Below are 27,082 nucleotides of genomic sequence, written 5' to 3'. Positions count from 1 at the left end.
TTGAAATCATGATCATGCCTAGAGACTGCAATGGCAAGATGTATGGTAAAAAAGGAGTTATATTTTGGTCTGATCTCACCCAAAACAATTGGATCACTTCTAAAGACATGGATTAAACCAATGGAGTCGTATGGATTACTTTTATGCTGACTTTGTGTTTTTTAGAGATTCAAAGTTCTGGCAACCAATCACTTGCATTGTATGGACCGACAGAGCTGAAATATTCTTCTAAAAATCTTTGTGTTCTGCAGAAGAAAGTCATACACATCTGGGATGGCATGAGGGTGAGTAAATGAGAAGTTTCATTTTTGGGTGAACTACTGTATCCCTTTAAATGATATGTACAATATTCTTTAATCATTAACAGTAAGGAAACTGCTCTCTCCATACACGACAGTCCTGTGCTGGTTACAAAACTTTTACATATTAAAAGTGTAATTAGCATTTTGTAAGGCACAAGCCTACCTTAAGAGAGCATTTGTTGTTCCACAACAAATATATAACAGCGTTTCCAATGTTATAGACCAATACATTTGCATGACCTTTCCAGCTGTTCTTGACTACTGGATAATGATTCACTTTAGAATAACTTTTTACAGAAATAGCTGGGCAGATTTGATATTTTTAAACGATTATACTTGGAAAGTAGGTAATAAATGTCTTTAATAACCTATTGTGGTTTTAGCTGGTTTAAGATGGTCTTCCAGCCATCTGGTGCTCAGGTGGTTACCAGTTGTTCCTCTAGCCTGACCAGCTAAAAAGTGCTCAAACCCCTCTAAAATCACTCAAATGACCAGCCTAATCAAGCTGGGCAATCAGTTAACATCTGTACTGTGAACAGGCCAGTGTTATAATTGTGGCTTGCAACACGTTTTACTTTACCAAGAGCAATATCTAGCCAATTACATATTTTAAACCATTATATTCCCATAGAAATTCTCATGACTTTTCCTGGCCTGGAAATCAATTTTAAAAATCCCTGACATTTTCAGTTTTTACTACTGTGAGAACACTGACATAAGATAAAAGGCATTTTAGTAAAAGAAATGGAACGCAGTATACACCGATCAGCCACAATATTAAAACCACCTGCCTAATATCGTGTAGGTCTCCCTTGTGCCACCAAAACAGCTCTGACCCCTTGAGGTATGGACTCCACAAAACCTCTGAAGGTGTCCTGTGGTATCTGGCACCAAGACGTTAGCAGCAGATCCTGTAAGTTGCGAGGTAGGGCCTCCATGGATCGAACATCTTAGTCCAGCACATCCCATAGATGTTCAATCGGATTGAGATCTGGGGAATTTGGAGGCCAAGTCAACACCTTGAACTCTTTGTCACGTTCCTCAAACCATTCCTGAACAATTTTTGCAGTGTGGCAGGGTGCATTATCCTACTGAAAGAGGCTACTGCCATCAGGGAATACCATTGCCATGAAGGGGTGTACGTGGTCTGCAACAATCTTTAGGTAGGTGGTACGTTTCAAAGTAACATCCACATGAATGCCAGGACCCAAGGTTTCCCAGCAGAACATTGCCCAGAGCATCACACTGCCTCCACCGGCCTACCTTCTTCCCATAGTGCATCCTGCTGCCATCTCTTCCCAAGGTAAACCACATGATCTAAAAGAACATGTGATTCATCAGACCAGGCATCCTCCTTCCATTGCTCCATGGTCCAGTTCTGACGCTCACGTGTCCATTGCAGGCGTTTCGGCAGGGGACAGGGGTCAGCATGGGCACTCTGACCGGTAGACTTATCAAGTGGCTGCCTTGAGACTTATCAAGTGTTAAATGAGAATAGAACTGACATTATATGACAGGTGCACAGAGAAACCAAGAAGGCCTTGAGTAAAAAAAGGGTGTTTTTTGCTCAGCCATCTCTTCAATACAATAAAGTACAATTTGTATAAATTCAAGTCTTGCCATTATTACATTTTCAGGAAAAAGAGAGAAAAAAAAAATTTGCAAAAAGGCTTTCAAGTGGTAGGACTTCATAATCAACCAAATACATTCTGTAGAGAAGAATAAGAGCAGAAAGGCTTAAAATCTGTTGTTCAGCTTCTCAAAAACACATATTATACTATATCTTCCCTGATAATCATGATTCAAATTAATTTACTGCCAAGAATAAAAGATGAAAATTGACCAGAATAAAATTTGCTGCAGAATATGGAGAAAAAAGTTAAACATTTTCCACCACATCCAAATAGGGATAGGTCTACCATACATACATCATTAAAACCCATGTCTTCCAAAACTGTACCTCGATAACATATACAACTCTACCACAATAACCCTGAAATCTACTGGGCAGTTGGAATCCGTGTCATCAAGTTATTCCAGTGAGCTCTATTAGATGGGCAGAGTGTTGGTGGCCAATTACGATGGGCTTCACAAGCCAGTCTCTGTACCAGACCTCTGTTTGTGCCACCTTTTGAAGTGAGGTATGATGTCCAAAACTGGGACTGAGGATGAATCATGAAAAGGTCTTTTTTTCCTCAGTTTCCAGTCACTCCATATCTTCAAATATTTAAAAAGCAGTAGGCCCTCTCATACACACATATAATCATAACTCACACATGTGATCAGCATAGGTAGAACTGTAAGGCAGAGACTCTTTTATGAAGAAGAGGGGGAAAACCTAAGAAAAAAGTTGACTTCCAACACATCCAAATGTTCGCCTTTTCCATCATCATTTTGGTTTTGAGTTCACAATTGACTCCCCTTTCTGATAGCCCTTTTGTAAGGCTGTTGTTGGGAGGTGACAAGTCAGAGTTTAGGGTGAATGGACAGGCAGATGTCATATAGGGAAGCAGTTGAAAAAAATAAAATAAGGTGGGCTTGAAGAAAGCTCTCGGTCGGATGATCACCAGAGTCGATGCTGGTGGAGATTTCGGCTCAGGACGGATCGTACATCTGCGGTGAATCTTGAAAAGAAATACATATGAAAAAATGAAATATGGTGTCATGCAAGTTTGAGTTTGTACCATTAAAAAACAAATTTGACATTTTTTTTTACCTTAGTGCATCCAGCATTGGCAGCAAGTTAAGAAGTGCTGTGTCACTGGGGTCACTAAACCACGACTTTATAGGTATTGCATTATCTATGGATTTAAAAAAAAAAAAAAAAAAAAAAAAAACAAAACTTAGTTTTGAGACCAATTTCATGTTCAAGAAGTATTGTGCACCATCATTTACCTACTATAATAGAAAGAAATTTTCAAAATATTTCAGTTCTATATACTATTAACTTTTACTATTATATGGCTATTAACTTGAGCGGCAGACCTGTCTGTCAACATTTTCATGAAATATTACAGAGACAAATATGTTCTTTGAAATAACATTGATGAATAAGACCAGGAATGTATTTAAAAAAAAAGAAATGGGATAAATTTTGATTTCATGTTGACTTTAAGACATGAAGCTTTTATTACTTCCTAACACAATACGGAAAATGATCTGCAAGGTAAAGATCTACTTAAAAGATACCAGGGCTGTCAATCAATTACATTTTTAATCGAATTAATTACATGATATGCTGATTAAGTAATCAAATTAAATCGCAATTCATTGCATTTATAAATATTTGCAGAGTAGAGCCTTTCAAATAACAATTAAATATCCAAAATTCAATACCACATTCTAGAACATTTGCCTATAATTGGCCTACAGTACAGTCCACAGCAATCCATTTTGCAATCTGTCCAAGAGAGGTTCATTATCAGCGCTTTTCTAAGTCAATGAGCGTGTTTACATGCACGTTCTTAAATCGATTATGCTTAATAAGCCGACAATGCGTGTGGTCATGTAAACGCAATAAACTGCGTTCCTTTATCGCTGTAAAGGCCATAAACGGCTTATGAATAACCCGATCGGCACGGGTAGATTTTTGCCCATTACGCTGATTTCACTTGCCATGTAAACACCTTACCCGGTGTTCTTACCGGCTCATCCAATGTGCACACGTGTTGAGCGCATGCCTCTTCACGATCTGACATCAAAAGTAGAGAATAACGCAATTATTTCAAATGTCACGTAAACGCGGACTTCTTGCCTTTTAAATAAGATGATTTTAGAGAGTAATCAGCGTATTGGTGTGCATGTCAACGGGCTTATATGGACACCAGAAAGCGGATTATTGCGAGAAAGCAGCGTCCCCATTTACATGCACTGTAAAAGCGGCATACTCTTTACTCCTGTATACATGCAGCTCGGTCAGTAAGCAGCTTTCTCCATAGCAACGTAATTTCCCGCTTGAGTAAATAACAAACATGGTCTCCGAAGAAGACTACTCTATTTTATTCTCTGTTGCTTTAATTGCTTAATTTCCAGATATTCCAGAGTTGTTGCTGAGTTTGTTTTCTTGCCTTTCTATGTGACCTGCAGTGGAATTGCGCTTCAATAGTGGGGTTTCCCTCTTACGTAAACCTCAGGGATTCCCTCAATGTACCAGTGCATATACCCGAACAGGAGGGATATTACAGTGGTGTTTATAAATGGGTATAATTTATAGTGTTTATGCTTTTCCCACTGTACTCCTAGAAATGTCTGTTGATTTGTTGTTGGGCTTCATCCCATGATGTTTGTTATTCAGTCTGTTCAACGTACATGCACACTCTTCAAAAACCTGTTAGAACGCTGCTTGTCTTTACATGGCCACATGAGCAGCTTTCTCCAGGAGAAACCTAGGTGTGTTAAACCGCTTTCTCTTAACCTCTTAAGCTCTGCAGGGTTTTTGGGCTGCCGCCTGAAATTTTTCAAACTCAGATTTAAAAGCTCCCTGTTTACACATACAGTGGACTAATTTCATAAAAAATTGTCTCATTTTACAGATAACACCCTAAATTTTAAGAAAGATTGAAATAATTAATAAATAACATTATATATGTTTAAAATTTTATGATAGACATTTAAAAAAATAAAAACATTATGTCTAAAGTTTAAAAGCATGCCATGTTAGTTCTGTGTCCTCAATTGTCAAGCAAAAAGTCTTATTTTATTCCACTGGATGGCAGGAAGTACTAGAAAAAAGAATTTTTCCTCCATCACCTTCCTTCACATTATACTGATCTGAAATGTAGGTGGTGCTCTAACGAATTGTAGCACTCACCTATAGACAACAAGTCTTTTTTGAAGTGCTGAGAGCTTCCACACTGTTTTGTTGAATATTTTGGCTTCTGAGTTGTCTAGAAGCCCAATATAGGTGTCATTGGAAAGCAGTGAATCCCAGCTTCTATAGATGAAAACCTATTTTGCTTTCTCATACTTTTTCTACCAGCCATATTTTGTATTTCATATTCTGTTGACACAACATTGGATTATTCAGTCAAGCAAGCTAACAAACAAGTAAACAAGTAATTTCTTTAACTCGTTTTAAAGCTAACAACCCATGGTAAGATTTGATATAAAGTTTGAGGCTATTTGGGGCTTACAGATCAGTGGTCAGCAAAGAAAAGAGACGTTTGCATTTTATGCCTTAACGAAATAAAATTTCACTGTGATATTTTTTTAAAATAATTCAAACTGTGGTATTATGGCAAAAAAATACCACACTGCACTGATATATGACTTGTCTATTTAAGTGCTATGTGAAGGACTTTTATATTCATTTTTTACATTTCTACAATGTAACCTCTAGGTGGGGCCAATTTGCGACAAATGTTTTAAGGCCTTATTTTGATAGTTTATGTAAATAAATGCAAAAGTGATGGAGTTCTCTGAAAAGTACAGATTCTAAGCTTTCAAATGATACCACAAGCCTAACTTATGCATACAGGGACTTCAGGGTGTTAAGTGTTAAAACGGCTTGCCATATAGCACCTCCCCACGGACCCACAGAGTTTAAGAGGCTTAAATGGCATTAGGTAATCTCTGTTCTCTTTTACATGACGTTTCAGAACGCTGCTTTCTGCATAAATCCTAAAATATAAAATTTTCTTAAGTGCTTTTTAACTTGGTAAATGTACACATGCCTTAGATGGATGCTCTTAGGGCGTCTCACTTGGGTTGCATCATGTCAAACACAGCGTTTTTAGGTCGCTGTGACAAGTTCAAGGAATTTAGAAGAACACGTCTTGAGACCCCTCCACTCGGACGCAAGAACGCAATCTCAACTTAAGCTGTCACTAGAAAGCAAGCCTGTTCACACCGCCTGCAACACTGAGCGACACAATCTCATTCATTTTCAATGAAAACAGACCAACTTCTGGTGACAAGCTGTGGGCATGGTGGGAAAAGTTGAGAAAAGTTTAACTTTTCTGCCTGTAACCACATACATGGATATAATAAAACAATGATGCGTGAAAAACTGTATCAGATACTGTCGGCATTCTGAGTAAGTTTGATTCATAAACTGATAGATCACTCATCTTGTTAATTATATGATGCAACGAGCACTACTGTAGGTTATATAAAACACTCTCCCTTGCAGAATGTAAATTTTTAGAGGCAAAACTGATTCCTTGTCAAGTTAGAATGATATCTTAGTTTTACCGGCAGTAAATCTCATCTGTGATCAGATTTTCCAAAGCTATGGTGGCACCGTCCGCCAATAACGTTAGAGCGACAGCAGTAGGAATGCCCACTAGCGACTTCACATAACAGATGGTGCATTTAAGTCCTCCTGGGAAGTACATGCGTACGAGGCCAGAAATCATAAATACGATCTGATGTGCATTCAAGTGACTTTAATCGGAAAGAACTACCCTTTTCGCATCATATCATATCATATTTCTTCCTCTTTTTACTTATTAGCGATGGCAGGAAGCTTTTTTAGCACCAATGCAACAAAATGAAGAGCAAATCCACGCATTAGGTGTATAACGAATGCTTTATTTTATCATTGTAGTGCAGCCACATACAGTGTAATGATGGGAAATGCAGTTTTGTTGCATACGCATGACGCTGCATAAACCAGCTAAATTACTCTTATTTTCTGGCAAGTTTTATTGTTATTCTTCATTAAGAGTACAAAAAATGCATACTAATTAAACAGCACGGTCAAAATCCTCAAGAAAACTTAATTATAACCAATAACAATTACAGTTGATGTCAGAAGTTTACATACACCTTAGCCAAATACATTTAAACTCAGTTTTTCACAATTCCTGACATTTAATTGTAGAAAACATTCCCTGTTTTAGGTCAATTCGGATCACTACTTTATTTTAAGCATGTGAAATGTCAGAATAATAGTAGAGAGAATGATTTCAGTTTTTACTTCTCATTTCACATTCCCAGTGGGTCAGAAGTTTACATACACTTTGTTAGTATTTGGTAGCATTGCCTTTAAATGGTTTAACTTGGGTCAAACATTTTGGGTTGCCTTCCACAAGCTTCTCACAATAAGTTGCTGGAATTTTGGCCCATTCCTCCAGACAGAACTGGTGTAACCGAGTCAGGTTTGTAGGCCTCCTTGCTCGCACAAGCTTATTAAGTTCTGCCCACAAATTTTCTATCGGATTGAGGTCAGGGCTTTGTGATGGCCACTCCAATACCTTGACTTTGTTGTCCTTATGCCATTTTGCCACAACTTTGGAGGTATGCTTGGGATCACTGTCCATTTGGAAGACTAATTTCCCTCATGATGTAATCTATTTTGTGAAGTGCACCAGTCCCTCCTGCAGCAAAGCACCCCCACAACATGATACTGCCACCCCCATGCTTCACAGTTGGGATGGTGTTCTTCAGCTTGCAAGCCTCACCCTTTTTCCTTCAAACATAATGATGGTCATTATGGCCAAACAGTAAAATTTTTGTTTCATCAGACCAGAGGACATAGAGGACAAAATGTAAGATCTTTGTCCCCATGTGCACTTGCAAACTGTAGTCTGGCATTTTTATGGCGGTTTTGGAGCAGTGGCTTCTTCCTTGCTGAGTAGCCTTTCAGGTTATGTCGATATAGGACTCGTTTTACTGAGGATATAGATACTTGTCTACCCGTTCCCTCACAGGGACCTTTGCTGTTGTTCTGGGATTGATTTGCACTTGTCACACCAAACTAGGTCTCTAGGACATCTCTAGGAGACAGAATAAGTCTCCTTCCTGAGTGGTATGATGGCTGCATGATCCCAAGGTGTTTATACTTGCGTACTATTGTTTGTACAGATGAACGTGGTACCTTCAGGCATTTGGAAATTGCTTCCAAGGATGAACCAGACTTGTGGAGGTCCACATTTTTTTTTTCTGAGGTCTTGGCTGATTTCTTTTGATTTTCCCATGACGTCAAGCAAAGAGGCACTGAGTTTGAAAGTAGGCCTTAAAATACATCCACAGGTACACCTCCAATTGACTCCAATTAGCCAACTAGCCTATCAGAAGCTAATTGTCTAATTGCCTAAAGGCCTGACATCATTTTCTGGAATTTTCCAAGCTGCTTAAAGGCACAGTTAACTTATTGTATATAAACTTCTGACCCACTGGAATTGTGATATAGTCAATTAAAAGTGAAAAAATCTGTCTGTAAACAATTGTTGGAAAAATTACTTGTGTCGTGCACAAAGTATATGTCCTAAACGACTTGCCAAAACTATAGTTTGCTAATATTAAATCTGTGGAATGGTTGAAAAATGAGGTTTAATGACTTCAACCTAAGTGTATGTAAACTTCTGACTTCAACTGTAAATCGACACGCCCCCAACTCGGAAAGTCGGGGCTCAAAGTTTTTAACTCGTAATTACGACTTTGCGGTGGCGTTCATGTGCACTTAACTCGTAAATACCATCATTCCGACATGACTTGAACGCACCAAAAGACATCCAGTGACATCCAGTGATAATGTCGCTGGCGGTGTGAAAGGGGCTTAAGTGTGATTTTGTTGTCTGTACAGCTGGAGTTTCACTTACTGCCAAATTCTGAAAACAGGTGGTACTTCAAGCTTCATTTGCTCTGATGGTTAGAATATTTTATATTACAGTCCAGGGACATGATTAAATGCGTACATTTTTAACACATTTTTTTATCTAATTAATCACACTGAATTAACACGTAAAATCAACAGCCCTAAAAATACAAATATATTTTGATGGAAATACTACTAAAACTCCAACTTTTCAAAAATTCAAATCATTTTTGCTCAGTTGACCAAAGGTTCACATGTAATTTACCAAAATCCTATTTTTTTATTTTATTTTTTTTTTTTACTTATGGCTTACATTATCCTAGTACTGAACATCATAAACATGATGTGAATGTGTAAAATGGCATTTTAAATGCATCCAGAGATATCACGCTGAGAGACCAGCTGGGCAACGCTGCTCGTACACAAGTTAATCCTGTGTCCAAGACAGATCCAAAAAAGTATCAGACATAAGTGCGCTACAGACTAGTGTTGAGATTATGGCAAGTCTTACCTGGATGACTTCGATATGCCCCTGGCGAGTTGTCAAGAATCACTACACTTGATAAGTCGTCACGTACAACAGAGAGGTCTTTAATATAACTACCTGAGTCCAGTGTACAATGCTGTCACAAGAAAAAGACAAACAGAAAGAAATTAGTGTACTACACTTTACAAGTTTGTATACATTAACACAACAGGTAACATGAACAATTAACAATAATTTTACAGCATTTATTAACCTTGCTTAATGATAATTCTTTATGTACTTGTACAAGGGCTGGGAAATTTAAAGTGTTAATTTCTGTGATTAATAGTTGACTGTTTAATGCGTTAAAAAAATATTACGCGGTTAACGCAGTATCTTTTTTTTTTTCACTTCCTGTGGCTAAAACTGGCATATATAATTTTCTAAGCGGTACACGCTCGACTCGACTGCACATCCTAGCACAGAATCTGATTGTGTGGAACTGTGCACACTTTATCATTACGCACAATGCATGTCCCAGACGTAATAAACACGGGAGTGGATTTACTGTACGCAGGGTTCGTACAGATGCTTCGAAGTTAAATTTAAGGATGTGGCATGGGGGGGCGTGGTCATGTGTTGGTCTGCGGGAGAGCAGTAAGGCTAACAACTGTCTCTAATTATAGTGAAGGTGGAGGGAGACCTGAAAGGGCACACCAGAGCATCAGTGTGAGAGAGAGTGCGACTGGAAAGCATGACATCCACGAACAGAGAGACTGTCTATTTATTGAGAGTGCTTTCACCACAACAGAGTGAATTTACAGTTATGTTACGGACGGTACCGCCTTACCACTAGGGTTGCAACGGTATGAGATTTTCACGGTACGATAACCGCCTCAGAAAATATCACGGTATCACAGTATATGGAATTGCACAGTTATTATTATCAGTTACAATGACCCTTAAAGGAGTGAAAAAATTATTTGCCATAATACCACAGTTTGGTTGAACAACCAATGAAACACTTTATTATAATTGAAAGTTGAAACCATTTTTTTTCATGGAAGTATGTGTAAAAAAAAAAAGTCTCCCTTTTGAAAATAAATAGAATAAATAAGAAAGCTAACAGAATTATAATAATTAGCCGAATTATAAACATGATAAAAAAAAAATAGCATGTAACTATAACATGTTATTTTAACTAAAGCATGTCAGTTTACATGTTAAATTAACTACTAAATGAAAAATAACATCAGCTATGTGAGCTTTTAAAATAATGTCCTATGATTATTAACAATTAACATATACTGTAGGTGCACGACAGCGCAGCCAGACTACTCCTGTCTGTACCTTTAACTCATTGGTTCTCAACTGGTTTTGCTTCAGGATCCAGATTTTACATTGGAAATCAAGAGGCGACCCACTATAGTAAAAACGTAATCTGTATTTAATGTATCCTGGGTCACATTTCCTTTTATGTTGCATAATTCTGTTCATGGTTTCAAGTACAAGGACATGCATCAATTGACATTTTTGTTGTTGACGTCAACAACAAAAGTGACAGGAAGTTAACTCTCCCCCCTTTTAAAAATTGAAGAGCATATTTACTTATATGAGCCCATTATTATCCTGTTTGTCTCCTAATTTCAAACATAATTCAAACAGAACGTACATATTACACAGGAGGAAAGGCTCCTCATTACCATGGTTATGTCAATGTAGCTAGTCTTAAATAATAGTAATAATAATAACAAATTATAGTATTTATGAAAAAATAAATACTTGCTGAAACACATCTTGAAACTTTAACTACAAATGCCACTGTTGATATAAAATGAGGTCTAATAGATTCTACCTTTAGATTATTTCATATGAAACTATACAATTTTGTCAAAATATAACAGTTACGAATTTAAAATCGTGAAACAATTTCGTAAAGGTGATGATGTGTAATGATTTTATTTTTTGGTGCATAGCACAGTGTTGCTCTTTTCCTCCTCAGTGCTGTTTGGCATGTCAGGGCTGCCTACTGTTTGAGAGGTTCGACTTGACTTCCTCCGTAACGCTTTAAACTAGAAAAGTCTCACTAGAATTGAAATTGGTCACATCAGTTTTGAGGTCTGCACTCCGCAATATCGAGGGAAGCCCGGTTGTTGCACACGCGCGCCAGAGAGAAGAGCAGATCGTGATCGCGAGCTGGTTCCGTTACACTCGTGCGAAAGTGCAGATGAGAAGCCTTTAGCTGATTGCGAGATTATCATTAAATCTGCCTCTGCATTCCTAAATAGGCTATCACTTGGACGGCTGCCGAAATATCTTCATTGAGAGAACCATGGCATTGTTATTTCCCTGCTGTCCGCGACCCAGTCCGAATAGACCTGCGACCCACTTTTGGGTCGCAACCCACCAGTTGAGAAACACTGCTTTAACACACACACACACTCACTTATGTCAGACCCCTTCGCTTCTCTCTGACATTTTCTTGGCTGCATGTGTGTGTGTGTGTGGTGCAAGTTGACAAGTCTGACAGGCAGTCGAGGAGGAAAGGAGATGCGCATGCGCATGTGAGATATATACCGGTATACCGCTGCAACCCTACTTATCGCTCTCCCTCTCCAGCAGACCGACACATGACCACGCCCCTCCACCCCCACCCCCATGCCACAAAGGATTTTCAAGGACTTATCAAGCACATTTATTTGTTTTCAAGGACTGTGTTCAAGATGTCATTAAAACTAATTCTTTATTTGTTCATTTTAAATAAAATACTGTATTCATTCAGTTCATTTATTTTTATAAAACACCACTTATTACAAATACTACATATCTCAATGTGCATCTTTAACTACATATTCTCAATAACAATTCTTGGTTCATTCATGACGAAATTGATGTGCAATTGTAGTGTGTGCTCCCTTAAAACGTACTTTGCTTTTCTGCAAAAGTGAATAACTGGGTCCATAAACAGTAGTGCATATGTGCTCTACAGATTTATGTGAAGAACTGACCCAAATTACAAATGGGTCATTCTCAAAAATTTTGACTTTCCAAATTTTCCGTTCAGTTCAGTTTTTGCCTATAAACGCTGAGGGTAAACATTTTATAACATGTTGACATTATTTTTATCAATAAAAGGACAACATGGCTGTTGTTCTTTTATTATTTAATTTTGTTTCACGAACAAAGCAAGTTAACATTTACAACACCACATTTTGAGGGTTCAATGGGGTACAACACCAGATATTTGCGTGAAAATATTAGTTAAAAAGTGAATTAATAACTTTTTAACAAGATGGGAAAAATCACTTTATGCATATTTAAGCAGCCTCTGAACTTTGAACTTAAAAATTATTTTCCACAACTTTGCGTTTAAATTTTTTTAAAACATACAAAACATTTTTTTTTATTATTGATAACATTATTTTTAAATTATTAATAATAATTTTGTTTTGCTTTTTTGCACATTTGTTGGGCCTTGCACTAATGCTTTTATTAAAAATAAGTATAAAATAAATACATAAATAACTTTACATGTCATAGCAGTGGTGTACCAGATGAAGGGGACAAGGATTTTTTTCAGGCAATTGACAATTCAAATATATATATTCAAAAATATGAATTATACAATTCATATCATTAAAGGTTAGGTTATAGAATAATACCTTTTAAAAGAATAATAATAATAATAATACAAATAAATAAATAAATGCTATTTGAAAGCTTTTTCATGACTAAAAAAAGCAAGGGACATGTTTGTCAACATATTTTGTTATTGACCCAAATGTTGTCAGAAATAAACTATTTTGTGAGACACAAAGCTCTCTTTACACAAGGGGGCACTAGACGGCTCACAAAACTGAATCCTCCACTGATCAGCATTCAAATCTCAGAACGTTTTACATCTAATATAATTTTTCCCCTCTGGAGAGTCATTTTTAATTAAAACTGATAGTTGCAAGAATTCATACTTGTTAAATCCGCCACAGCAGTATCTATAAAATATACTCCAGTAACACTTGATTGTGATTGGCCCATTCTGAACAGTGCTTCAAAAGTAACAGGTGTCACGTGACAGCACCGTCTATGCGCTGCCAGCTTCAGCAGTGGTCATCGTGTTTTTCCAAAAATAAATACATTTCATTTATTAAATGATTGAAGCAATGTATTTTACAATTTTCTATAATTCAAGAGCTTTTTAAGCACCTCCTGGTAAAAATGGTTATTTTCTAGGGTTTTCCACGACTTAATTTTGAAAAAGCCAAATTCAAGTACTTCCAGCACTTTGTACGAACCCTGTGTATGGAGAACGGAGACTTCATCCGCAAGTGGTGAGCCAGGTGTGGGAGAGATACGGCTAAGCTGCCGCATCTCTTCACATCGCCTGAAAACGCTCACTCACTGTCCAAGCCAGTGTCAAAAGCAAGACTGCGTAAGAGAGACCCAGCGTGTGCGTGAAAGAGCCTGAACGGCAGAGAAAATAATAGTTTTGCGGTTTTAAACTTCAGCAAATTAAATTTCTGCATTCAATTTGTTGTAAATCTGTATGTATAGTGTCTTATAATTAATTGGCAATTTACACTTAAGTTTATCTTGCCAATAAAGCTTGATATGAATGGAATCTGCTCATTTGATCCCATCATTAAAGATTTTGCCAATCTTTTAATTTCAGCATGTCCACTGATATTATGGCTTGTATACAAGATTTAAATCTGTAAAGAATGTGTCTAATTTAACTGTCTGCAAAAAACTGAACATTTTAACCCATACATATTTAAATAAAACAAAGTATAAAGTAAATATTTATGATCATATTTTAATGTTTGTTTTAATGTACCATGATAAATCACGATTAATTACAAAAAACAAAAAGCAAACTGTGATTAATTAGTTACAATTTTATTAATCGATTCACATCCCTAACTTGTACATTTTTAAGAATAAAAGCTGGATACTTTAGTTAATGCATTAAGAACTAACAATGAACAAACTATTTAAAAAACTACTGTTTATTGTTAGTTCAATATACGTAATGAATTAACTAATTTTAAAGAAATATTCCAGGTTCAATACAAGTTAAGCTCAACTGACAGCATTTGTGGCATAATGTTGATTACATACATCAAAAAAAAAAAAAAAAAAAAAAGCAAAACTCTGGGTTACAGTGAAGCACTTACAATGGAAGTGAATTTGTAAACATTAAAATACTCACTGTTTCAAAAGTATAGCCACAAGATGCAAACAATATGCGTTAACATGATTTTAGTGTGATAAAATCACTTACTAACCTTTTCTGTGTAAAGTTAAAGCCAATTTTATAACTTCGTTGCCATGAAGACGTAACACTGTAAACCCTCAAACCTTAAAATGACTACAAAAACTACAATTTAAACATCTTTTCAGCTCAAATAATAGTTTTAACAGAAGAATTAATGTTATAGGCTTCACATTTTTGCTTTTAAAAACCACCACGAGGACCTAGTAAGTAGTAGGAATTTTTTTTATTTTTTTTTTTAGGTAATCAACATTATGCCACAAATGCTGTCGATTGTGCTTAACTTGTATTGAACCCGGAATATTTCTTTAACACATAAAACACTGTTGTAAATTATTGGCAATTACAGAAATATATACTTTACTAATTTCTACCTTTTCCATATTTTCACTGGCAAATTTTTTTTTAAGAATATTACAGTGTAAAAAGTCTCAGTTGTGGTTACCTGTCTGTAGTATCTTCTTTTCAGGATTCCCTTGTTGTTGTCCAGCTTATCAGCTACTGCAGAGCCATAGATCTCCATACTAGCAGTGAACACTACTAACTCATACCACTGACTGACCACCTCCAAGAAGAAGTCAACATGCGGCCTTTTATGTACAAAGAATCTGACTGGGTGTTTGTCTATTACCACCTGAAAAAGAAGAAAAACGTGTCTCATAATTCCACAAGTGCATTAGCGCTACAAGATCATTATCTACATCATATTTTCTGTGACTAAATATTCAGCAATCTCCTAAAGACATTGGAGTTTTAAAATAAGATGCAATATCTAACCTTACAGAGTCTGATTTCAATCTAAGAAACATGTATGTGATTGTTTTGATTCATTGCTTGATTTTTTCTGACCTGATACTAAGTTTGACATTAGCATTTGGCCATTTGCCTATCAATTGTATTGTCTTACTTTAAGGATGAAGTCTGGTGGCGTGCCAGGTCGCACTGTTGGTCTGAGAACTCCATCGTGATGCGAGTGTATCAACGTCTCGTCAAGATCTAAAACTAGGATCTTACGCTTCACGTTGTCTTGAGAAAAACAAACAGACCTTGACCCATTAGTCAACAAAAATCATTGTGAAACACACCAACACTTCACTTCCACAGAAGCCACAAGTTCATAAAATCCTTGCTTGCAAATGCTACTTAATGGCACAAGTTTAACAAAACAACTGTCTCTTCGAGGAATAATTCAAATTGTGTTTGGGCAGCTTTGCATATTTCTATTGTCATGCCTATAGTCTTTTCATTGAGGAGAAAGAGAGAAATACTCACTGAGTCCATTTCTAGAGATGGGTGACAATGGTAAAATGTCATATCGCACTGTTTGATACTGGATTATCTAGAACAGGAAAGAGACAAAACAGGAAACAGCCAACTCAGTACACCACAGTGCATGAAAGGTGTAATATGTACAGTACATATGTAGCAGAAGAATTGTGTGTACACCTAAGAAATACAAAAAGAACATAGACTCACTAAGCACTTTATTAGGAACACCTGTACACCTACTTACACTGCGAGCCCAATTATTAGGCAAGTGAGTATTCTGATCTTATTATTTCCATGCACATTTTCCAAATCCAAACCATATAAACTTGAATGCTTATTGGATTCAATCATTTTCAGGTGGTATGTATTTGTGTAATGAGGGAGGGTGTGGTGAAAGTGACACCTTATATCAAGGTGTGTATAATTATTAGGCAGCTTCATTACCTAGGCCAAAAAAGAGATTTAACTGACACTGAAAAGTCAAATATTGTAAAATGCCTTTCAGATGGATGCAACACTCTTGAAATAACTAAACTACTGAGGCGTGACCAACGGACAATCAAACATTTTGTTGCGAATAGTCAACTGGGGCGCAAAAAACGCATGGAGAAGAAAAGGCGCAAATTAACTGCAAAAGACTTGAGAAGAATTAAACGTGAAGCTACCAGGAACCCATTATCCTCCAATGCTACCATATTCCAGAACTGCAACTTACCTGGAGTGTCCAGAAGTACAAGGTGCCAAGTGCTCAGAGACATGGCCAAGGTCAAAGAGGCTGAAACACGACCACCACTGAATATATTCACAAGTTGAAGCGTCAAGATTGGGCAAAGAAATACATGAAGACAGTTTTTCAAAGGTTTTATGGACCAATGAAATGAGAGTGACTCTTGATGGACCAGATGGATGGGCCCATGGCTGGATCACTAATGGACACAGGGCACCACTTCGAGTCAGGTGCTATCAAGGTGGAGGAGGGGTAATGGTATGGGCTGCTATCATTAAGGATGAGGTAGTTGGACCTTTTCGAGTTGAAGATGGACTGAAACTCAACTCTCAAACCTACTGCCAGTTTCTGGAAAGTACTTTCTTCAAGCAATGGGCAGACAATACCACACTTTGGACAGCATTTGGGAGGCTGTGGTTGCTGCTTCAGCTAAAGTTGATCGTGAATGGATCAAGAAACTGACAGACTCCATGGATGGAAGGCTCATGGCAGTTATTGAAAAGAAGGGTGGCTATATTGGTCACTGAATATTTTTGAAAGGCCAAAAATGTTATTTAATTGTCATTTTGTGTTACTTATTTGTTGCACCTACTCCTGAGAATAAACAATTGAGTTGAGATAAATTATTTTTGTAATTTATTTGCCTAATAATTGTGCACACTAATATATTCCCCTGAGAAAGACAAAACACCATATTTTGGACTGACTGAAAGCATTGTGTTTGTTCAACAATAAAATTAATCCTGAGGAATACAGTTTGCCTAATAATTGGGCACGCAGTGTATTCATGTGATTATCTAATCAGCCAATCGTGTGGCAGCAGTGTAATTAGGGATGCACCGATGCCACTATTTCTCTTCCGATCCAATTCCGATATTGGAAATCTCAGTATCGGCTGATACCGATCCCAAGCCGATACCAGTGTTGTTTTTTTGCATAATCAGTTTAGAATATCTTTATTGTGTAGAACTAATTGGGAGTACTCTTTAATATGTAAAGAAACACAAATCTCTAACTACACATTATTTCAATATAAATGTATTGCTTATTAAGAAACACTTTATTATGAACTAGCATACTGGATAATGTAGCAGCAAAATTAACAGTAATTCCAGTCTTCAAGTCATCAGTAAAAACCAGTGTTTTATTTTTGCCTTTTTTTGCCTTTTCTTTTTTTCCAAAAATAGTTCAACTTGCATCTGGACTTTAAAGTATTCAGATCTATTTTTTGTTCAATTTAGTTGTAAGACATCAGTTCACTTTTCATTCACAGTTATTTTTTGGAACCCATTCAACTTAGATATTGTTATAAATTGTAAACAAATACTAATGGTGACAATAATAATAATAATAATAATAATAATAAATTGTTATTAATATTATTGACTTTTAATTTTAAATACAACAGTAATATATTTAAATCGTGCACTTTTTTTCTCCAGGAAGTCCTGTATGTGTCTGTTTGTAAGCAAGTTAACAGTAGTTTAATTCGCTCCTTATTCAAATTCTGATAAAATGCACCTCTGGCGCCATTCTAAACGCTATATGTGAACCGAATTATTGAGCATCTACATCTGAGATGTTGTTCGTGAGTAGCACTCGAATATTGCACACCGCGTGAAGGCTAAAAATAGCTGCGAGTGCATCACCAGCCTGTGTGTGAGTTTGTGTCAACAGAGCAGCACCATTCACTAATGTGCTGGCGCTGCACATACTATACATTTACTTATTAAACACAGCCTTTTGTGATTCACAGAGCTATCGCACGTCTTCAAGTGGCTTTGAATAAAATGCACGAGTCGTATGAACTGCTTTAATGGTGTTTTTATGGTTCTTTTATGTCATTTTTGGAGCTTGACAGTAACGAACATGACTAACACACAGTATCGGATTTGGATCGGGCTCGTCAGACCGATATCCGATCCGTCTAAAAGCCAGGTATCGGATCAGTGCATCCCTAAGTGTCATGCATAAAATCATGCAGATACGAGTCAGGAGCTTCAGTTAATGTTCACATCAACCATCAGAATGGGGAAAAATGTGATCTCAGTGATTTTTTTTAATCCCATTTTCTCCCCAATTTTGAATGCCCAGTTCCCAATGTGCTCTAAGTCCTCGTGGTGGCGTAGTGACTTGCCTCAATCCAGGTGGCGAAGGACGTATCTCAGTTGCCTCCGCGTCCGAGACCGTCAATCCATGCATCGTCACATGGCTTGTTGAGCGCGTTACCGCGGAGACGTAGCACATGTGGAGGCTTCACGCTATTCTCAGCGGCAACCCCACAAAACTCACCATGTGCCCCACCGAGAGCGAGAATCACATTATAGCGACCATGTGGAGGTTAACCCAACGTGACTCACCCTAGCAACTGGGCCAATTGGTTGCTTAAGAAGCCTGACTGGAGTCACTCAGCACGCCCTGGATTTGAAATTGCCACTCCAGGTGTGGTAGTCAGCGTCTTTACTTGCTGAGCTACCCAAGCCTTATCTCAGTGATTTTGACCATTGCATGATTGTTGGTGCCAGACGGGCTGGTTTGAGTATTTCTGTAACTGCTGATCTCCTGGGATTTACATGCACAACAGTCTCTAGAGTTTACTCAGAATGGTGCCAAAAACAAAAAGCATCCAGTGAGCGGCAGTTCTGTGGACGGAAACGCCTTGTTGATTAGAGAGGTCAACGGAGAATGGCTAGACTGGTTCGAGCTGACAGAAAGGCTACAGCAACTCAGATAATCACTCTGTACAATTGTGGTGAGCAGAATAGCATCTAAGAATGAACAACACGTCGAACCTTGAGGCGGATGGGCTACAACAGCAGAAGACCACGTCTGGCACTTTATTAGGGCCATAGTGTTCCTAATAAAGTGCTCAGTGAGTATATGTTCGAAACGTAATGAGTGTACTGCAGTTGCTCAACTAACAATCTTAAATGGCCAATTAGTAGCTCAATCATTCACATAAACTTCTTGGAATAAATTGAGCCAAGATCTCTTTCCCTTTGAAGGTCCGAGACCCCTCCGCCTCAGACAACTGCTCGCCACAATGTGAACACTCTTCCTCTCATTCTCCAAATCCCTCTCTTCTGAGCTATCTTTAGCTCTTCCAACTGTCTAAAATTGTCAACGGAACTTGTGAGAGCCCAGCTGAGGGAAACTCGCATGGTGACTTTGAATAAAAGGGGCTCGCAACTCGTTTTAGGCCTAGGTTGGGTCAAGCTGAACAGAACTGCTGACCTCATGAAAGGAAGCCATGATTAGAGAAGTGTCCAGTCCAGCGCCCATATCAAAGTCCCAGACAAGTCATACCTTCATAATGACATCTTAATTATCATCCTAAAGTTTATTATAAAACTGGCTTGCCAAAGCCTTGTGTACAAGGGGATTAGCTAGCTTGTTTTCTCAGCTTGAGTGTTTACATAATCAGAGCTGTTGCATGTGACTCATTTATTGACAAAAACATTGACCTATTTCCCTACTGTTATACCATATAATATATTAATAGCCTATATTGTATTATAATATTGAAGAAAAGGGTTCACTTTGGCACCAACATCTCACAAAGACCATCAATGCTTCAAGCCCACATTAAAATGTCAAATTGACTGTAATTGCAGCATAAAGCATTTATATGTTGATATAATGATTACAGTATGAAAATTTGGGGGGGTAATTGCTTGTTTTGATTACTGGGGCAATCTACACCCCTGGTCAAGGGTGTCAGCAGAATAAAACATATGCATTTATTAATGGGACCATGACTTTTGTTACCAATAATATATGTGATTTGCATTATTGGACACTTAAAATTCTGAAAAGGTTAAGAGGAATGCAGGAGTTTTAATAGCATATTCCAATCAACCTGATCAAACAAAGTCATACCCACTGCATTTATTGAATCTGTATGTAAAATGCATAAATTCACTCATTAAAACACCTTTTTTTTTTTTTTTTTTTTTTACCATACAGATGAAGAATTAAGCTGCTCTTAATGTGGTTTTAACGAAGCAGACAAGTGCTTTCCCTCCAGACGCCTGAATGCAAGTTCAGTGCGCATGTCACTCAACAAAAGTTGCTCAAACAAGAGTAAAGCAGGACAAACATGAAGATTTGAGTTTCTCACCGTTCTGATGTGCTTCCTGAGGATGTATAAGAAGAAGCTCCATATTCTGGACGTCACGCCGAGGAAAGTCCGTACACCGAGCAGACATTGGCGCGTCTTTATCATGTCAACCATTACACCAGGGTCTGTGAGGTGTGCTTTACACCGCCGAAGTGATCAGTACAAGAAGAAAGAGACACACCTGTGGAATTAAGATCCTGACAACCATTCACAAGTTCAAACACTGGAGCGTTCTGTTTACACCTCACGTGGCTTGATATGATTAAAAATAAACGTACGGAGGGTGCAAAAGTGTATCGATTTTTTTTAAGTGCCGAAATAAAATACCAATTGGTTTAAGTCCTTATCTTTGGGGAGGTAATTTTATGTCCAGCTCTCTGTGAAGACTTCAAATGCTCGTTGGCTAAGATGGTCAGACCAACCTGCTAAATATCCTGCTGGAGATTCGAACAAATGTCTGCGCTCTTCCAAAGGCCGAGAGAAGTCCGACTTTCTCTCTGCTGCGACATTAAGGTCCGTTTGTGTCTTCCTCCACTTTAAGAGAGATTTTGAGAAAGCTAAAAAAAAAAAAAAAAGAAAGAAAAAAAAAAGAAAGCGCGTACAATTTCTCGCCGCTAAGGACAGTTTAAAGCCAATACGGTAGACCAGTACGAGCCGCCATCGTTACGCTGACGTCACTTCCGCGGAGAAATATAAAGTTGCGTTTTTCAAACACATTCTCGATGAGAGAATTCAAACATTTATACTTTTTTATTTTTTTTTAATTTACTTTGTATTAGATAGTTACACATTAGGAGTGTATTACATATGCAGCTGAGTAGTTTAAAAATAAGAATAAAATAAGGTACTTATTTTTATTTATTTTTATTTTTTATTTTTATTTAGAACAATGCAAAAAGTACAAACAAGAGTACATACAGCAACAAACATGTTAGGGGCTTACAGGGAAAATTACCTGAAAAATAAAAAAATAATATAAAATAAAATAAATAAGGTACTTGTTCAAAAAGTACAGTGGTAGTTACTACCATTTTTGTTGCTTTAAAGCCGCACTCGGTCATTTTTTCCTCAAAAAAGTTTTAACTTCTAAGGACAGGAATTGTAATTTTGCAATATATGTAGGAAATCATGACCACTTACATTAAAAAGAAGACCAGTCATATCAGTAACATTATAAAAGCCGTTTTATTCTACATGGAGAGGGTCTGCACATGGGTGCTGCCATGTTAGAATCACATGACCAGCCGAATACTACTCGCTTAATCTCAGTAGCCATCCTGTTATTTGACACTTTCACTCATGGATTAATCATGGCTGACTGTGAATAATACATTTCTACAATGGCATCTGAAACTGAAAACTATTGATTTGAAATGATGCTGCATCCAAGCCGCTAGGTGTCAGTGTAAGTCCAAGATGACACAAAGACAAAAGTTCCTGAGTGCACCTTTAAAACCATAAAAAAAGTGGTAAAATACGCTGGCTACCACCCCTGGAGTTTGCTAGCCTTCTAGTTCGAATCCCAGGGCGTGCTGAGTGACCAAATTGGCCCGGTTGCTAGGGAGGGTAGAGTCACATGGGGTAAACTCCTCGTGGTTGCTATAATGTGGTTCGTTCTCGGTGGGGCATGTGGTGAGTTGAGCATGGTTGCCGCGGTGGATGGCGTGAAGCCTCCACATGTGCTATGTCTCCGTGGCAACGCGCTCAACAAGCCACGTGATAAGATGCACAGGTTGATGGTCTCAGATGCAGAGGCAACTAGGATACGTCCTCCACCACCCAGACTGAGGCAAATCACTACGCGACCACGAGGACTTAAAAGCACATTGGGAATTGGACATTCCAAATTGGGAGGAAAAAGGGGAAAAATCAATAAACAAAAAATATATTCTGCAGGTCATTCACCAGAGATTCTTTCACTGATTCATTCAGTCACCGTTTCTGCAGACTGCTTTCAGAACAGGATAAATCAGCCTCCAAAGGGCACTTTGAAGTGAGAACAGTCATGATAGCCATGCTGTAAGATTGCTTCAAAAAAAAAAAAAAAAAATTCAATGAAAATGACTTTAAGGTAAGTTCCAAACTTTATTTTTGAGCTCCACCCCTTTCAGCCTTCCAAAGCTCTCACAGTGGATGTTAAAGGGATAGCTCACCCAAAAATTTAAATTCTCTAATCATTTACTCAACCTCATGCCATCCCAGATGTGTATGACTTTCTTCTGCTAAACACAAAGCTTTTTAGAAGAATATCTCACCTCTGTTGATCCATACAGTACAAGTGAATGGTGACCAGACCTTTCAAGCTCCAAAAATCACATAAAGGCAGCATAAAAGTAATCCATACCACTTAATGTTTAATGTCTTCAGAAGCGATGCAATCACTTTGGGTGAGAAACAGATCAATATTTCAATTCTTTTTACTATAAATCTCCACTTTCACTTTCAGAATGTGAAAGTGAAGATTTAGAGTAAAGAAGAACTTAAATATTGATCTGTTTCTCACCCAAAACGATTGCATACATTAAACCACTGAAGTGGTATGGATTGCTTTTATGTTGCCTTTATGTGATTTTTGGAGCTTGAAAGGTCTGGTCACCATTCACTTGTACTGTATGGACCAACAGAGCTGAAATATTCTTTTAAAAATCTTTGTTTGTGTTCAGCAGAAAAAAGAAATTCATACACATCTGGGATGGCATGAAAGAGAGTAAATGATGAGAGAATTTTCATTTTTGGGAGAACTATCACTTTAAAGTCTTTTAAGGGAATAGCGATAGGGATGATCCCTTCTGAATGGAATGCATGTACACCAGCCATGTAGGAAGCGTCGAATGAGCGTCTTATGTGTTTTGAGTCATAGAATCACCGATTCATTAAAACACACGAGTCACTTGCGACCAAAACAATGGAAGTGAATGAGAACGATTCGTTCACCTAAATGAATCATTCGAGAACTAAACACTACTAATAATGACAATGGTGACCAATAGTGTGCCTCAATAATAAAGAACCAATAACTCTAGTAACCATGGTATTTTGGGAAAACAATAGTTGCCATTGTACGTACACTGATCAGCCACAACATTAAAACCACCTGCTTAATATTGTGTAGGTCCCCCTCGTGCCACCAAAACGGCGCCAACCCTGATTTTCTGTAGAATAGGTCAAATGAAACAACATCAAATGCTGAACTTCAAAACATCCTAATTTTTTAATCTATGAACAGTTATTTCTAAAAAAAAAAAAAAAAAAAAAAGATCTTTAATGTTGTACATAACAATGTGAAATAACACAGGGACAGAGGTCTCTTACTTTTCTTGACTAAATATGGCAGTGCCACTTTCTCCTTGGCTTCTTTCTCCTCCTTAGACAGACGAAGATTAAAGGTCAAGTTCGATGTTGGGTCGGCCTGCTCAGATCACAAAGGAACACAACCATTTGACAGTTTTAAATTGCAGATACATGAGGAAAAACTCTGCTTAAATCAAGTTTGCTATCAATGGATCCACTGTATTTCAATTGTAGCAGGGTTTGCTCACCTCGGCTACATCTAGTTCCTTCTGTGCATGCCCAGGCTGATATGTTCTGGTCTGTACAGAGAGGGTTGCATCCTCTGACACATTGAAGTACTCTTCCTAGCAATAAGCACCACAAGAGTTTTCAAAAATGTTAGAATTCAACATAATTAAACATTGAGATAGATAGTTAAATTTTCAATTATCGTTCGCCAATTTACCTCCTGCATAACTTTGCCTGACTTTGTGGATCAAGTGGTCTTAGTCACAGCATGGCGTTCATTGTTTACAGATACCACAGAGATAACGGTACTGGCTAGGTGGCATATAACGCTTACAATGCCTTGCGGATGCAAGTCTGAATGCAGGAGACCAATAATAGTTTTTATGACTCCTCCTGGTGGTCAATGAGAAGAAACAATAGCACTATTTACCAAGAGATCAATAAGTAATAAGAGTAATAATAATAGAAGCCGCAGTCGCTAACATGAAAGAATGTGTTTTACCTTTCTTGAGCTCATGAAGTCTTTTGCAGATGACAACAGGGTCATGATGCCTTAAAACCAATGAGAGAGAGTCAATAATAAGCACTGAAGATCTGGCATCCTGCATCTCTTTCACAAGCCTAATAATCTCTTGAGTGGTGAATGTTTCAACGGTGAATAAGGACTTGCCAGTTCAGCCAAGGGGATCTGGGAAACCCTTGTGAAAATGAAGCCTTAAGACGAAAATAAAGAAACACTACTAATGACAATGGTGGCCAATACCTCAATAATAAAGAATCAATAAAAAATGGTGAGAAAAAGATCAATATTTAAGCCCTTTTTTACTATAAATCTCCATTTTCACTTCCACATTCTGCTTCTTTTGTTTTTGGCGATTCACATTCCTCATGGATATCGCCACCTACTGGGCAGAGAGGAGAATTTATAGATAAAAAGGACTTAAATATTGTTCTGTTTCACACCCACACCAATCAGATCACTTCTGAAGACATGGATTTAACCACTGGGGTCTTATGGATAACTTTTATGCTGCCTTTACATGCTTTTTGGACCTTCAAAGTTCTGGCCAACATTCACTAGCATTGTATAGTCCTACAGAGCTGAAATATTCTTCTAAAAATCTTCGTTTGTGTTCTACAGAAGAAAGAAAGTCTTTCACATCTTGGATGGCATGAGTGTGAGTAAATGATGAGAGAATTTTCATTTTCATTTAATGAATCATATGATTCACAAATCATGGTTTATAGAAATAACTGTTTCAGTAAGGGGAAACAAAGCCTTTATACACAAAAACAAATTAGATTAATTACAAAAGCATTTCAAAGGCAGCAAAACTATGATATTGAAATAAAAATGGAATAATGTACACTCTTAAAATCATTTGATGGCAGTAAATACACATTTTTGCATGAGGTTATAAGCTAACAGTACTTGTTACTAAAAATATTTCTCAGATTAAAAAAATATTGTTAATTGAGCTCACTTTTGAACACAGCTGCTGTCCAAGCCAGCATGTAGTTCTTGTTCAGGGGTCTCGAACCCCAACACATGCACATCCTCGTCCCTTTAAATGATTTAAGCACAAATAAAACATTATCCAAAGTGTAAAAAAAAAACAAAAAAAACAAAAAATTTTTTTTTTAAAGGATGCAAGTCCTTGCCTCTTTAAGGCTGCATTAATAAAACACTTTAGGATTCCCTGGCCACTGTATTTGACAGTATCTGAAAGCAGAAACACATACTAAAAGTGCTACATTCAACAGGGGTACAAGTACATTTCTATTGATGTGTGACATCAGCTGGTTGTCAAATGTCACCTTCCTCATAGAGCACTTCTGATTATTAAAAGTATTGATAAGACAGGTAGTTGAATAATTGAAGAGAAATGAAAGAAAACTAATTTTACCTTGAATGATTGTGAGTCCTCCAGCCTCTTTTCCCTGTAGAACATTTAACAGCATAGTTAGAATGTGGAATATTGGTTAAACACCATCAGCTAAACAATAAACAGCTCATTCAAAGTAAGTAAAATGTCTTTGGCAACCCACGGCCTGACATATAACAGTATATTTGTGCTGCTGATGAAACGGTGTAAACATATGAATAGAAAGATGACAGATTTTAACCCACTATTTGAAAATTATTGTCATGCTAAAGTCATAGCTTAAACTGAAGCCTGATTAAATAGAAAACTCACAAATTCAGAGGCCAGTCGAACAGCTTTCTTTTTCTTCTTTTTATAGTTTATGGAGGTTCCCACATTTAAAAAGAGCTTCACCGCCACATAATGTGCTGTAGCCTGGACCGAGACACTACACATATACAGTAAATGCAGTGTTGGGGAAGCTACTTTGAAACTGTAGTTTGACAAGCTACAAGCTACTCATAATTTTTAGTAGTTAAGTTACAGTCAAGCTACTCTTTTGAAAAAGTAGTTAGCTACACTACAAGTTACTATCAAAAAGTAACTAGCTATATTGAAGCTACTTAATGAGGCAATTGTTTTTTAATGTTACTATCAAACCAATAATATTAATAACAAAATGTACACTAATTACATTTATTAATTAATGTATTAATTAAATACATTTAATGTGTTTAATTAAATATATTAAATGTATTTAATACATTTAATGAATAGTAAAATTAATACAGTTAATAATGGCCATACAATAAAATACAACAGTATACAACAAAAACAAAAAAGATCAGATGCCATTAAAAAAATCTTATTATACTATACTTCACACTTTTCAGTCCTGCTGTGGCCAGGTGTAGCCTACTTCCCTAAAGATCAAATTTGTATGATAAACTCTCCTTGGGCTGGCATTTTTTGTTCTTCTCACGTAATATTTAGTGTGGATAAT

General features: G+C 37.2%; 1 protein-coding gene and 1 pseudogene across 4 annotated transcripts; both read right to left on the bottom strand.

Annotated features, from left to right (window-relative positions):
- Nucleotides 1-217: 217 nt before the first annotated feature.
- Nucleotides 218-21,343, bottom strand: LOC127415716 (CTD nuclear envelope phosphatase 1A-like). Of its 4 annotated transcripts, none has more exons than XM_051654566.1 (8): nt 21,118-21,341; nt 20,696-20,832; nt 15,852-15,918; nt 15,487-15,605; nt 15,025-15,213; nt 9,353-9,464; nt 3,019-3,103; nt 223-2,926 (listed from the first exon to the last, which is right to left on the bottom strand). In XM_051654566.1, exons 2-8 carry the CDS (start codon nt 20,807-20,809, stop codon nt 2,866-2,868), a joined length of 747 nt encoding a protein of 248 aa, XP_051510526.1. In that variant the 5' UTR covers nt 20,810-20,832; nt 21,118-21,341; the 3' UTR covers nt 223-2,865. The 4 variants fall into 4 exon arrangements, with proteins under 4 accessions (XP_051510543.1, XP_051510536.1, XP_051510526.1 ...); XM_051654557.1 differs by having other exon boundaries at nt 20,696-20,876; nt 21,118-21,340; XM_051654576.1 differs by having other exon boundaries at nt 220-2,926; nt 9,446-9,464; nt 20,696-21,343.
- Nucleotides 21,059-26,176, bottom strand: LOC127414188 (elongator complex protein 5-like; annotated as a pseudogene).
- Nucleotides 26,177-27,082: the final 906 nt, after the last annotated feature.

This window comes from Myxocyprinus asiaticus, chromosome 2, assembly GCF_019703515.2.
Source record: "Myxocyprinus asiaticus isolate MX2 ecotype Aquarium Trade chromosome 2, UBuf_Myxa_2, whole genome shotgun sequence".
NCBI classification, from domain to species: domain Eukaryota; kingdom Metazoa; phylum Chordata; class Actinopteri; order Cypriniformes; family Catostomidae; genus Myxocyprinus; species Myxocyprinus asiaticus.
This window is presented reverse-complemented; position numbering and strand designations above follow the sequence as displayed.

Excerpts from the sequence above, each read along its gene's own strand:
- LOC127415716 (XM_051654566.1), bottom strand. The coding sequence starts at position 20,809 with ATGGTTGACATGATAAAGACGCGCCAATGTCTGCTCGGTGTACGGACT. Across the intron at positions 15,919-20,695 it reads TCAGGAAGCACATCAGAACG|ATAATCCAGTATCAAACAGT; the intron begins GTGAGAAACTCA and ends TTCCTGTTCTAG. Across the intron at positions 15,214-15,486 it reads CACCAGACTTCATCCTTAAA|GTGGTAATAGACAAACACCC; the intron begins GTAAGACAATAC and ends CTTCTTTTTCAG.